This window comes from Spinacia oleracea, chromosome 2 (assembly GCF_020520425.1).
Source record: "Spinacia oleracea cultivar Varoflay chromosome 2, BTI_SOV_V1, whole genome shotgun sequence".
NCBI lineage: Eukaryota > Viridiplantae > Streptophyta > Magnoliopsida > Caryophyllales > Amaranthaceae > Spinacia > Spinacia oleracea.
In genome coordinates, this window is record NC_079488.1 from 11,483,252 (window position 1) to 11,497,799 (window position 14,548).

Below are 14,548 nucleotides of genomic sequence, written 5' to 3' on the forward strand. Positions count from 1 at the left end.
AATAATTATTATTATTATTATTATTTAAATATATAGTTACTATTTTGAAGATATAGTTACTTTATAGAGCCTATAGTTTCTATAATTTACTCCTTCTGTCTGCAAGAATGAATATATAATTATTCTTATTTTTATACTAATTGTTTTACAGTTAAAATTACTTTTCTATATGATATAGTTACTTTTTTGGTAAAATAGTTATTCTTATCGAAATGACTATATTATTATTATTATTATTATTTTTTCATAGTTACTATTCTGAAGATATAGTTTCTTTACAGAGCCTACAGTTTCTATAATTTACTCTTTATGTCTGCAAGAATGAATATGTAATTATTCTTATTTTTATAGTAATTGTTTTACAGTTAAAATTACTTTTCTATATGATATAGTTACTCTTTTGATAAAATAATTATTTTTATCGAAATGACTATACTATTATTATTATTGTATTTTATAATAGTAATTGTTCTACAGTTAAAATTACTTTTCTTATGATATAGTTACTCTTTGAATAGAATAGTTATTTTTTATCGAAATGACTATATTTTTTTTATATATAGTTACTATTCTGAAGATATAGTAACTTTACAGAACCTATAGTTTCTATAATTTTCTTTTTTTTATCTGCAAGAATGAATATATAATTACTCTTATTTTTTATATAGTTACTCTTTCTGATAACATTAACTATATGATTATAATAGTAACTATAAAATAAAAAGAGTTACTATATGATATAGAGAATAACTATTTCTATAAATGAGAATGAGAAGTTTGGCCCTTACCCTTTTCCCTTTTACAAAACCTCCCAACACATCCTGCCATTAGTGATTAGTCCATTACGTTACAATTCAATTTTAAAACTTAATGGAAGTTCCAATATCGCCAGAAATACTCCATATTTATTTTTTAATCAAGTAAAATTACTGATAAAATCATGTCTAACAAAACGTACCAATACATAAAACTGAGTACCTAAAAGGCTAAAAGCCTAAAACCAGTCAAGTAGCTACAAAAATAGCTAATAGTTTGGCGAAATAAGACGGAAAACGCGAACATAGCATCTGACGATTAGCTCTACTTAGATCGTTGTCTCATTTTTCGACGCTTCCTGTTCAACCTCCTCATACGCTTCTTCTTCCACTTGGCTCTCATGATGATCGGACGAAGAAAAGATGTGACCTCAAAACACTAATCGATGGAGAAATATAAGGTGAGAGAAAGGGGAGGTTTCTACTCCGTGATTTCTCCCTCCTTAAAGCCCACGCTCTTCCGCCGTCGTTCGATTCCGCCACCCTTGTCACCTCCAAGACGCCGAAGTTTCACCGGGTGTTTCAGCCCGTATCTACCAACCTGTCAAGAATGGTGCAGACTGTGCAGTGGTGGCGATCGGTTTGGGGATAACGCCGATAAACTCGTGACCTCGAAATCCGTCTTGTGCATATTAGCAGATTCACGCGCGCTAATTTACAGAAATACCCTGGTCCACGCGAATCATAGCATGGACCGGGTCCATACAAGTGGGATTGCAATTGATTTAATTGGTTGATATAATAATTGGGTACAAATTTTGATAGAATATTAAATCATTTATGTGATAATATAAAAGGAAATGTAAAGAATATTTTGAAACACCAAAAAAGAAAAACGTAAAAAACAAAACGAGACGGAGGGAGTAATTAAATTAATAAATAGGAGGGTATAATCGGTATATAAATTACCGCAAAACTTGTAAGATCGTTCGGCTTTTTTATAGAGGATAGATATAGATAGATATAAGTGAGATTTAACTTAATGAAAGCCTAGTCCATCATGTTGTACAACAAACTTGTGTACGTATTAAGTCAGGGGTACCGAAATGGGTTTAGAAAAGAAAGAGGGAAGTAGATTTTACTCCCTTTGTTCCTAAATTCTCAATTCATGAATTTGGTATTTTCAGCCAGATCTACGTAATGTTTAAGGCAGATACGTATTTTGGTGTTACAAATTGGTTGCACGATAGAATGGATTCTAAACTTTCAAGTTCTTATGTGCAGACTTAAATGCGAGGAATAAGCAGACGAGCGCTGAAAAATAACAGCGCTCGGGCTGACAGCCCTGAAATTTTCCAGCGCTGGCTTAATTCCTTCGTTTCATTATCAATTTTATAATATCAATGTTACTTTCACATTGATAGTTTAATTAATTGCACGAAAATACTATTAAGAAAATGAATTATAATAATAAAGATATGCATATTTTTAAGAGAAATTAGAGTATTTTTAAGAGAAATTTATATATGATCGAGGAACAATATTTCCAAGAGAACTCCAACTATTACTATGCCATGGAACCAATGCCTTCAAATAATGATTTTAATTACTTACTTTGTATAAGACAAAAGAAATTCTACTTTTCCTCCACCTAAATTAATGTGCAAATGCTAGATTGACAATAATATAAATTAGGAACAGGGAATACTAAATAAAATTTTGTACAAAATTGTTAGAGAGTCGAAATATTTGTTGTCAAATTTTAAATTGTGAAAAATAAGTTCTACAAATAAGGTAACCACTAATTTGGAGGAAGGGTATAAAAATAAAACGAGAGTACTTTATTAATTATCAATCAGAATATGAGCTAGTATACATCATGAAATTCAACTATCAATATAAAAAAAATGATCAAACTAATGGAAAATTCTACGTGTAAATGTGTAATACTAGAGGCATAAATATTTATACACTCTTTATTAAAATATTTAATTGAAAAATTAATTGGTTGAACATTGGAATAATTTTCTTTATGGGTCTTATTATGCTGTACCGAACATTCTTTTCATCCGTATTACTTCCTCATGACTCAGAAGTGTGATTTGCTCAGCTATATCAGCAGGTAAATTACCAGCAAACAAAGAGGGAGTAGTGAGTTGCAATGCTGGGTTTGCACCATTCAAACTAACAAACGCAGTAGCCGAAGTTCTACCAACATTGATTTGGAAGTGAAGCATTGCTTGTGGAAAGACCATGACATCACCAACTTGTAATCTTTTATAGTATGCGGTGTTGTTTGCATCAATAAATCCAGCGATGATTGATCCTTTTGCCAAAATAAGAACTTCTGATGTACGATGGGAGTGTAGTGGGATTACTCCACCAACGCCAAAGTCTAACCTTGCCATCGAGATGCCTAAACCATTTAAAGCTGGGAATGCATCTGAAAATGCTAGAGTCACATTGTTTCCGAATACGTTTGTGATGGTTCTTTCACCACGGAAGCCAGTGTAAACGAAATCATCAGTTGTGACTCTAGCAGGATCTTTACAAGTATACCCTTCAGGGCCCCTAGGGAGACTAGAATCCCCAACGCAAAAGTCGAGTTCTATGGCATGAGAAAAAGATGCTAGGAGGCAAAAGACGAAGAAATAAGCGAGATTGTTCATTTTGTAAGCAAATATATAGGTGTTCCGAGATCGTTGATGTAAGGTTAAAAGGGTTGAATTTGTATTGTGGATTGGTTTCTTGCATTTTCTTAACAACATTTGGTACCCATAACCCATTATATAGAGAACTTAGAGTCCTATAGGAATTTAGAATGATACTCCGTAGTGTTTACCAAATAATAAGTTGAGTTGGTGTGAAAGTTAACGTCGTATGCAAAAATGGACCGAAATGTCGTGGCTCTTGACATCTTGAAGTCTTTCAAATATGGTCAAAATTTTCATACGAGAGTAGACACGACAAATACGCATCAAATTAAAACTTCAAAGTATTTAGTCTTTGAGCCTGACACTTACCATAAATGGAAACTTCACCTTAATTTCTCATCTGATTAATTAAGTACGTAGTTGTAGTATGTCAAGTTGTCAACTATATCAACTATGCACGACTTGTTAATTATTGCAAAAAAAATTACCGCCTTTTGCTATTCTCCATCTGTTCTTTTAAGTTGTTTACGCTTACCTTTTTGCACAACTTTTAATATTTTACAGTATTTTGAGAATCAATAGTGCGTAGTATAACTTTTTAACTATAACTTTTTATTTTATTTTTCTATACCATCTATCTCTATTACATAAAGGGATGTCTGAGGCGGAGTCAAAAAAATATTTACCTCTTTTACCCTTTATTTAAATAAGAAAAATAAAAATAAATTAAATGTAAAAACCTTTTGTATTACAACATAAAAGGGAATGAATATAAAAGGTTTTATTGACATCGGGAATAAAAGATATTTACCAAAATCACGAAAACTAAATTAACTAGAAACAAATATCAATAAAAAGAGCATGGAGTAATAGCCATTTAAGTATAATTGTGTATGCATTTTTAAATTACAGGCACGCATCGTGTGCATATAAATCTAGTACTCCCTTCGTCCCTTAATACTCGACCTGTTTTGACTTTTTGCACTATTCACGTAATTCACTTTCACCCTATTTTATTTATAGTATATGAAAATAAATGTTAGTATATAATATATTGTTGGCTTCATCTTAATATATATACTTTCAAAATATTAGTATTTTTATAAGTATTTATTATATGTAGTTAAAGAAATTGGTGGTCAAAGTTGTGCATTGGCAAGCGTATCCGGTCAAAACAGGTTGAGTATTAAGGGACTGAGGGAGTAACTCCATACTAAAACAGACATGAGGAATGACGCATATCACTTTCTGGTACAAAATTTTCCCGCCAAAAAACTTTTTTCCAAAAATATTTATTTCTTCAAGCATGAAACACATACTTCTGGCGAGTAGCGCTTCCTTCCAAAACAAAACGTCGGCACATAAAATTGTTAGTTGAGCCAAAATGCAATTAAGCGCGTAATTAAATGCATGATTTGTGTGTTAATTAACCTACAAAACGAAACAAGATGCATTACAAAACAATATATACCTAGTATTTAAAAAGGAAGACCATAAATTATTAGATGACATGTGTCATCACATCTTTCCACCATTAATTTTTCCTTTTGTTGTTTGTTATCCGAAGTATTTTACAGCTTTAACACCGCACTTCATCTTCCTCATTCAACATCAATTCACCATTTAATTCATTTTAACCTCTTCCACCCCATCTTAGTTTCTTCTTTAACACTCGATATTAATCCACCATCTAATTTGTATATTTTTTCAACTTTTAACTCACTGAAGTCACAATCCCTCAACAAAATTAGCACTTTAAAAGACCGCTTAACAACTGCTATATAATTGCCCGTTCATTGAAAGGACTCAGAAGCTAGTTATAATTCAATAATTCATACACGAATCATTTAGTAATTATGCCTTCAAAAACCACAAGAAAATTGATGTTAGGTTGTGTTTGGAACATGTAATTCATTTCAAATAATGGAATTCAATTTTTGGAATTGAAATTTTGGAATTCAATTCCTAATTTAGTGTTTGGGAAACGTAAGAATTTCAAATCCAGAATTTCAAATTTTAGTAAGTTGTTTGGAAAACAAAGGAATTATAATATCTAGAATTTTTATTGCATCAAATGTTTGGCAGGTAAACAAATTATTTCATTAATGGTGGCGACAATTCAACAACAATTAAATATATTAATTCTTAAAATTATTTGATTAATCAACATTGTAGAACAGAAATCAAATTAACTTGTTAATTAGAACATTAGAATTAGGGGAAACCCTGAACCCTAACTTTTCAAATTTCATTGTCTAATCTCGCCATGGTGTCTGGAAACGGTGGCGACAAAGGTTGCGAATCAGCGGCGGGATAACAATCCGAGGCCTTGCGGCGAATCCCCAAATGAATCAAAACCTAATTTGACGAAGACGTCGAATTTGTCTACGGCTAAGGAGAGAGAAAACTATACGGTTCAAGAGCTCGAAAGATTATTAGCGGGAATCGGAAGGCTATGGAAGCGTGGAAAATCAACACTTGTTGCAGCCATGGCTAATCTTCTCGACTACAACATCTACGATATTGAATTAATAGCGTTAAGAATAACAAGGAGTTAAGAAGGTTGTTGATTGACACAAAGAAGATGTCGAAGAACATTAAAAACGATGAGAGCAAGGTTCAACCTGATTACTTCATCTTCAATGGCGTCGATTTGTTAATGAAGCTTGGAGAGTTTGGGAGAGCAGAGGAGAGAGGAAGGGGAAAGAAAGAGAGGTTGTCTTTGTTGGATTTCAAATGACGGCTATTGTAAGTGGATTTCAAATGACAAAATGTTGGGCTTAATTTACATAGGGTTGGATTAGGGCCAATTCCAAATACAAATTCTTTTAATTCCCAAACAAGATATTTGGGCCAACTCTATCATTTTAAATGAAATGACAGTTTCCAAACAGGCCATTAATAATATTAAACACGTCTTTTTCGTACCTATACCATTAACACAAATCAAAAGATTTCAAGCATAATAATATATGAACTAAATGTAGATGATAATAATAACTAAATTAATTATGTCAAGAATGAATGATAAAACAACGTGTTGAGTTAATTACGTTGAGAAACATTGTATTTATAGCAAAACAATAGAATTAAGGAAGAAAATGTGACCCGCCAAGGCAGGCGAGCCAAGCGGAGGCCGCTTGGTGCAGGCGGTTCACGCTTGGCTCCGGCGTGGGCCGCATACTTAAATGTGCAAAATAATTTTAGCGGCGGATTAAATTAGGTTAATCTGAGGTAAAACGCGTTTAATTTAAGGCTTAGTGTTAATATTGTTTTTATGAAAATGCAAAAACGGTTTGTTTGTCCAATTAGTGCATGCGGGGGGATATGATTAAGGGTCGGACCAATTAAACAAACACGGTTAGTCTAGTCGTATGACACTTTTGGTCGGGGAGACACTTTTTAGGCGTGTACAAGGAATATAATCATTGGGTTCTTATCGTGATTGATCTTATCTTCGGCCTAGCATACGTGTTTAATTCTTCCACTCCACCCCCTGAGAAATGAAAGTTATAAGGTTTCAATTATTGTTTATATGTAGGGCTTATATAATTTATTGGACCAATCTTGAAGATGATAAACAGAGTGTTGAGTCATAAAACATACAGTTCTTACAAATGAAGGTATGAAGCTTAGGGAACTTTTTTTTCCTCCTATTATCTCTTTGAAAATCTTGCTTATTTGACATATGTGCTTTATTTGTGTAAGTAGTGTGCTTAACAAGTCGAAGAAGGTTGGAGCGGTTATTATGTAATTGAAGTACATGCATGAATCATGATATAATCACACTATATATATTGTCAATTACACAATTAGAATCTGATTAAAGTACATGCATGATATTTATTAAGTATATAACCATTAATTTAATTAGAGGAAAATGAAAGTATTTTATTAATCATCAATTAGAATCTATGTATACATCATGAAATTCAAACTAATGGGAAAAATATCAAACTAATGGGAAAAATATCAAACTAATGGGAAAAGCTATATGTAACTAGTATTTTATGCACGCGATGCGTGCGTGAATTTTTAGAATGCATGAAATACAACATTAAGAAATTAACATTTATTATCGTAACATAGTATCAAAGCAAGTGAATTTTTAGAATGCATGATATACAACATTAAGTAATTTTTCCTTGCTACAATTCCTGTTTGCGAAATTAAAGCTACATAAATCAAAGCAAGTAACAAAATTGTTAATATCATTCACTATTACTTGAGTAGTGGAGCTTTCACTTCATTTTGCTTGGAAGAGGTTGACCAAAGTGAGGCTGCTTCGTATGCCAGCTTCAGCCTGTTGTGCATCCATTGCACTCTCAAGGTTCCTGCCTGCTGCCATGAGACATATCCCCCACACTATTTCTTAGGATCATGCCCAAACCAACTCTACCGTCATTCCTCACAGCTGCGTCCGTATTGAGTTTATCAATCACTGTTTGAGGCGGCAACCGGGTATGAGTTACTTGGGGGGGAGGCTATTGCGGGTCAGCATCACGTTTTATTGCAGCATCGAATTCGCCCAGGTAGACCATTGTTCTCGTGCAGAGAATGTGAAAATCAGTCCTCTTCTTCTCAAACACCCATGTGTTACGTTTATTCCAGTTTTGCCAAGTGAACATCATAAATGTTTCCCAGGACCGCTCTTTGCAAAGGCTTCAACCCATTCCATCAAGCCATAGTCACTATCCACCATATCCAAGCTATATTATAGAGATATTAGACCGATTGTTAAAGCCATGATATGCTAGTTCAGAGTATTTGTGCAGTCAAGGTACACCTGTTAACAATATATGCACAATTTTGACAATGCAAGAATTAAAGCAAATAAGTTACCGAAAACTTGGTCACATATCCTTAAGAGAACCACCATAGACAAAATGAAGCAAAATAGGGAAGCAATAGTTGACAATCAGCAACAAAATCAGAAGTGGTAGTAATAGTTGTTCTTCATTTAAGATTGATGACATTAGTCAAGTTCAGAACCATTTTCATTCTTGAGGAGGATTGTTGTAAACATTCTTGATGTACGCCAAAAATCCTTGCAGAGCCCATAGTATAACCGGGAACGTTGTCTGGAAGAAGACTAAAATGTCAGGACCAAGGAACATCTCAACATAAAAATAACACCTCCATTGACTTAATGAGTGGGGAAATTACCCGGGTTCGTTTTAATCTTGGTCCAACTTTATTAGATTGTGGAATAATAGCATGTTGTGGAATAATCTTCAAAAGCAAATTTGTTCATCATACATATATTAGTCTGCTTTTCTTCCAAAAAGAAAATCTGTTCATCAAAATCAGAACCAATCAAACAAACCCAGATGAAAACTTCTAAAATCCAAATTCAAATCAAAATTACAATCCAAATTACCACTTGAACCTAATAACATCAGAATCAAATCAGTAATGTTAAACTCGGCAAAGTTTGATGATATTAGTACATAAATTTGAGACATAATCACCAGCATCCAAAGACCACAAATTTAAAAAATCAATAGAAAATGAAATCCGATTAAACGGTGGAAGCTGCTAATTTTAAAAAAAAATTGGCGAAATCAAGCATCAAATTTCTCCAAAATTCGATTAACTTAGAATTCCAGATGCAAAACACCAAACTCAAAGAACGACACCCAGATCAAAATTCATGGCGTAATAAATACCTAATCATCAAACTGGTTTGCAGGAACCTTAAATTTGGGATTCTGCTCCACAATTGGTGGTGGTCTTTGATAAACGACTGATGCAACTTGAATCAAGATCCCAGCAGTTAGACCCCATATCCCATACTCTTTGTTAACTGTTTCATAATCAAACTAATGAATCAAGTACTTGAATCACATCCATTCTCTTTCCTCTGCTCTGTGATTTTCATCTTGAGATAAGATTCCAACAGAATATGTCAAAAGAAAGAAAGCACGCAAAAACATGTATCTTGAAGGAAGATCTTAAACCAAAGAGCAAACCTTGATGAACATTTCCAAGGGAGTATCAAATATTGTTTCTACCTCAGCAGCATTTGGATCTCGCTTGAATGCATCATCAAATCTGAACTCGATTTCGTCGAAAGATTTAAAAATTTGAAATCGAAAAATCTAAGCAGGTAAGCCTGCTGGTTTCTTCATTGTGCCGATTATTCTCCTCACTGTGTCTGCTGCTCGAGGTGAGCCTGCTGGGTATATTGAACCTGACAGTGGTTCTACTTCCCCACTGCAGCTCTTTGAGGCTCCATGCCCATTCTCTGGGACTATCATACAGGAAAACACTTGCATTAGTGATTTGTTACCAAATTCAACATCAGAAGACTAAAACCCTTTTGAATTTTCAGGTCAATTAAAAGCAGCCATTCAAGAGAAACCCAAATCAATATGTTTCTAGAAATTTCGTTCACAAACCAATTCAATTAAACTCCATATCACAAACCCAAAATCGAGGACTTTCCACAAACATAATTAACGTGATACTATGGCATCAAAAACCGTAATCAGTCATCAAAATGAAGTAAATAGTGAAGGAAAAACAACTTACGCAAGATTGCATTGAATCAGATCATACAATTTCAATAATAATCATAGTAAAGCCTGATATTTTAATAATTATCAATATTTTAAAAATAATCACACGGAAAATAAATGAAATAAATAAAGATTATCATAAAAGAATTAACCTTTGAAAGAATAATATCAAGCAGCTCCGCCCCAGCTTTCAAATCTTTAATCTCTGAAGTATTACTGCATAATAAAATGATCAATTAAAATCAAATTAATTCCTCAAATTTAAAACTAAAACTAAAAATTAAGGGGAAAATAAAAACAAACATGCCTCAACAACGAAACCATCAGAAAACAGCAGATAGTGGATCAAAATGAAAAAAGAATCTCAATAAACCCTCCTCTGCAATTTTCATGTCTTTACCTTACCCATCTTTTTCACTTTAGATCTTACCAGTTAGGAGCCTAAGATTAAATTAATGAACCGCAATATATTTTTCGATAACCGCAAGAGAAGCCAGGGGTCCTGCCTATAGACTCCTTTTCATTTTCCATTTGTTTCACAGCTTAACACCAAACAGTGACACATAATGATGCACCATTGGAGACCCAAAACAATTGTGTTCTTCTCAGTAATTGAAATGTAAATTAAATAACGTTTTTAGTAAAATTCCTCCAAATCCTTCAATAAAGGGGAAACTTCTGAGTCCCAACAACCAAAATCACAAACAGTCCTAACAAAATCACAATAACCATATAATAAAGTTATAAACAAACCATATTACCAGCATACCTTTAATAGACATAAAATTCTCAGAATCATAACAAACTTGGAACCCAACAATAGAAACAACAGAAATTATAACAATATAACCAAATAAACACAGATCAATGCTAAAAATTATACCTTGATTATAAAATTATTGCTGCGAAAGAGCTTAAGTTTTTCCATTGTATCAAATACATAACAACAATTGCAATTACATTGTCAATTTTTCATCACTGACGGGCCACGACGACTTCATCAACGACAAACCGATTATGTGACTTCTAATGGCTTCGGACTGTCAAATTTTCAAAAGAAAAGAAACAAAATTTCAGTTAAAATTCAATTCAAAAATGAAGGAGATAGAATGGGAGACGCAGTAATCATAAATGAAAGATAAATACATAGGGAATAGAGTAAAGCAAGTAAGTGTACAACCGAGCCGCGGAATAGAAATAACAGAATCATAACAAAATTGGAACCCAACAATAGAAACAACAGAAATTATATATAACCAAATAAACACAGATCAATGCTAAAAATTATACCTTGATTATAAAATTATTGCTGCGAAAGAGCTTAAGTTTTTCCATTGTATCAAATACATAACAACAATTGCAATTACATTGTCAATTTGTCATGACTGACGGGCCACGACGACTTCATCAACGACAAACCGATTATGTGACTTCTAATGGCTTCGGACTGTCAAATTTTCAAAAGAAAAGAAACAAAATTTCAGTTAAAATTCAATTCAAAAATGAAGGAGATAGAATGGGAGACGCAGTAATCATAAATGAAAGATAAATACATAGGAAATAGAGTAAAGCAAGTAAGTGTACAACCGAGCCGCGGATTACCAAAAAATTGAATTTGGGTTTTTGATTGAATAAAAGTTATCTCTAAAACGCTGATAAATCCCCAAATGTGGATTGCCCTGGTACAGTTGCTGATTCATACCAATCGACTTCGACTTTGGTTTAATCGAATTCATACCAATCGAATCTTTCTAAAGCAAATCAGTTAACAATAGATGATAGCCGACAAACCCTAGAAGTAAAATCATTTCGAAAATTTGCTTACCATTGATGAGAAATAAAATCATTTCGAAAAATTCCAGAATTTCTATGAATATATAACATACATTTCATCAGATATTATGAGAAATTAAGCAAAGGAAAATCAAGAGGAAAGAGGAAAACAACCTGATTTTCAATGAGGATCGCGTCATTGTGAACCGATTACCAGCGAAATCAATTTGTCGATTCAAATGCGTTTTGAAAACCTGGAATTCAAATGCAACCCCAAATTCATCAACTCCTACATTTGTCGTAATTTTTGTACAAAATAATCTCTAAGTAGAATCGCATTTGCTGAGAAGTAACGAAACACATTTGATTAAAAAAAGAAAAGGAATTGATTGTATGAGAGATGGAAGATGAGGGATTGAGTGAAGGGAGGCGAGAGTGAAGGGAGGCGAGAGTGAAGAAGCTAGGAACTCTAACCCTAGAAACGAAAGTGAGGGGCTCAGCAAACAGTGAAGCACCCGTAAACATCAAAACCAAGGGTATTTTCTGAAGGAAATAATGCCCTTGGTCCAAGTATGCATTCTATGTTAAGTCTAATAAATGCGGTTCAGTATTAATTAACAAGTTAATAATTCAGTGAGATCAAGTGAGCTGAATGCCTAGCTAGAGGCCGCTTCAGTTCAAGTGGAATTAATGATATTAATCCACAGCTTACTCTTGACTGAACCCGTAGGGTCACACAAATAGTACGTAAACGGATCAAGTATTTAATAGCATTAAATACTCCATCTATGAATATTCGGAACCGACGGATCTTGGTTTCAGTGGGAGCTAAGATCGTCACAGGCAAGGAATGAATACTCCGGAAACGATGATATTGCCGGAAACGGAAATATGGATCGTATCGGAAATATAAATATTATCCAAGTCGTAGATGTTGCCGGAAACGGAAACATGGTACGTGTCGGAAAATATTATCGGAAATGGAAATATTGCCAGAATCGGAAATATTGCCGGAAACGGAAATATTGTCAGAATCGGAAATATTACCGGAATCGGAAAATAATTCCGGAAACGGAAATATTAAATATTTGTTCGAAACGGAAATTAATTCCGGAATCGGAAATATTAAATATTGTTCGTATCGGAAATGAATTCCGGAATCGGAAAATTTAATCGGAAGCGCATCGTACGAATAAGCATCGGACGAGGCCTGCCGGACGAGGCCCAGCACGAAGCCAGGCCATCGCCCAGCAAGCCAAGCGCGCCGCACAAACAGCCACGCCAGGCCCAGCGCAAGGCCAGGCCCAGCAGGCTGCGCGCAGCGCGCAGCGCGCACAGCGCGCACAGCACGCGCAGCGCGCGCGGGCGCTGAGTGGGCTGCTGCTCGCGCGCACGCATGGGGCCCATCGTGGCTGTCGTGCGTGTGTGTGCAAGTGTTTGTGTTCGTGCACGTTTCCTAAAACATGCAGAGTTCGGTTAATGATTAAATTCCTAATATTTGATAAATTAATTAAATTAGAGTTCTTGTAGGATTCTAGGTTTGATTAATTTGTATCTGAATAGGATTTCGATTCCCTTTCCATACCGCTATAAATATGAGGCTAGGGCTCACAATTTATAACACAAGTTTCAAAGTATTCAAAGTGAGTTTTTGAGAGAAAAATTCAGTCACACATTTGCCTATAAAGTGCCGAAAATAATAGTACCTTAAGGGCGATTCTAGTTGGTCAATCTTAAGGCGGATCCGGACGTGCTGTGGACTATCTACGGAGGGACGACACTTGGAGTCCTAAACACTTGTTCTTGTTCGGTTCGGGCGCAGCTAGGGAAGGCACGCAACAAAGAGTATGCATCTAATCTATGCTAAATGATTATGTGTAAATAATATGTTTTCCTGGGTTTATGATTTTTCCGCATGATTTATGAATTGTCATATGTATCATAACCTAACAGTGGTATCCCGAGCCCCTTATTATTTTCATAATCTAAATTGCATGAACATGGTTAAATATTACAAATTTGCAAGAATTAAAAGGGGTGATTAATTTTCGTAATTGTTAATTAATTGCAAATTGCGTTTATTTAATTATACGTACGCAGTTTTTCGGCAGTTTCTTCGTTACTCATCCGAATCGAGTGATTTTTGTGTCAATTCCGCATGTAAAAGGCATTCTAAAATTTTGACAAAAATAGTATTTTTCTGCCGAACCCAGAATTCTCAAATTCGAAGCCTAACTATGACTTTTCGAAGGTTTTAGTTTTTCGAATGCAAAATTTCGTAAATTTAAGATGTTAAATTAAATATTTGCGATTCTTGTTGATAAATCTTGAATTTTTGATTGACCTACTGCATATGTTTAACAAGTTTGAATGCCTAGTCTTGTTAATTATGCAATCTAATTTGTAATTATGATTAATTTGTTGAAAATTAGAATAATTTAGAATTAATTTGATTTTCATAATTAATTGTAATTTAATTAGAAACCTATGATTAAAAACCACCATAAAAATTGTAAATTTACGATAAATTTTAAATTTTATTGACCTAGACTTGAATCCATAACAATCAGAAATCAATTGGATAATAAATTTTCGATTTTTCGCCCTAAAATTATGAAATTAATATTATTTATTAATTTGTCATTAATTTTAAATATAAATTTTAAATTTTTATGCGATTCGTTCATAAAACTTGCACGCACGAAGCAATGGACGCTTCGTGTTACCCTTAAGGGGTGTTGTATAATGCGGGCATGCGACGACGAGCAAGGGAGCTCGTCGCCCGTGCGGCACGAATGCAATGAGCAAGGGCGTAGTGCACGAGCACAAGGCAGCAGCCCTGCCT

The 14,548-nt window shown here is 34.1% G+C and overlaps 1 protein-coding gene and 1 long non-coding RNA gene across 2 annotated transcripts; both read right to left on the bottom strand.

Moving 5' to 3' along the window:
* Window positions 1-2,600: 2,600 nt before the first annotated feature.
* LOC110797668 (auxin-binding protein ABP19a-like) lies at window positions 2,601-3,500 on the bottom strand. The gene has a single exon (XM_022002773.2). It carries the CDS (start codon window positions 3,422-3,424, stop codon window positions 2,798-2,800), a length of 627 nt encoding a protein of 208 aa, XP_021858465.2. The 5' UTR covers window positions 3,425-3,500; the 3' UTR covers window positions 2,601-2,797.
* Window positions 3,501-9,446: 5,946 nt separating this feature from the next.
* On the bottom strand, window positions 9,447-11,113 carry LOC130466778 (uncharacterized). Its single transcript, XR_008926931.1, has 3 exons — window positions 10,814-11,113; window positions 10,083-10,146; window positions 9,447-9,662 (listed from the first exon to the last, which is right to left on the bottom strand). It is a non-coding gene; the product is annotated as an uncharacterized lncRNA (long non-coding RNA).
* Window positions 11,114-14,548: the final 3,435 nt, after the last annotated feature.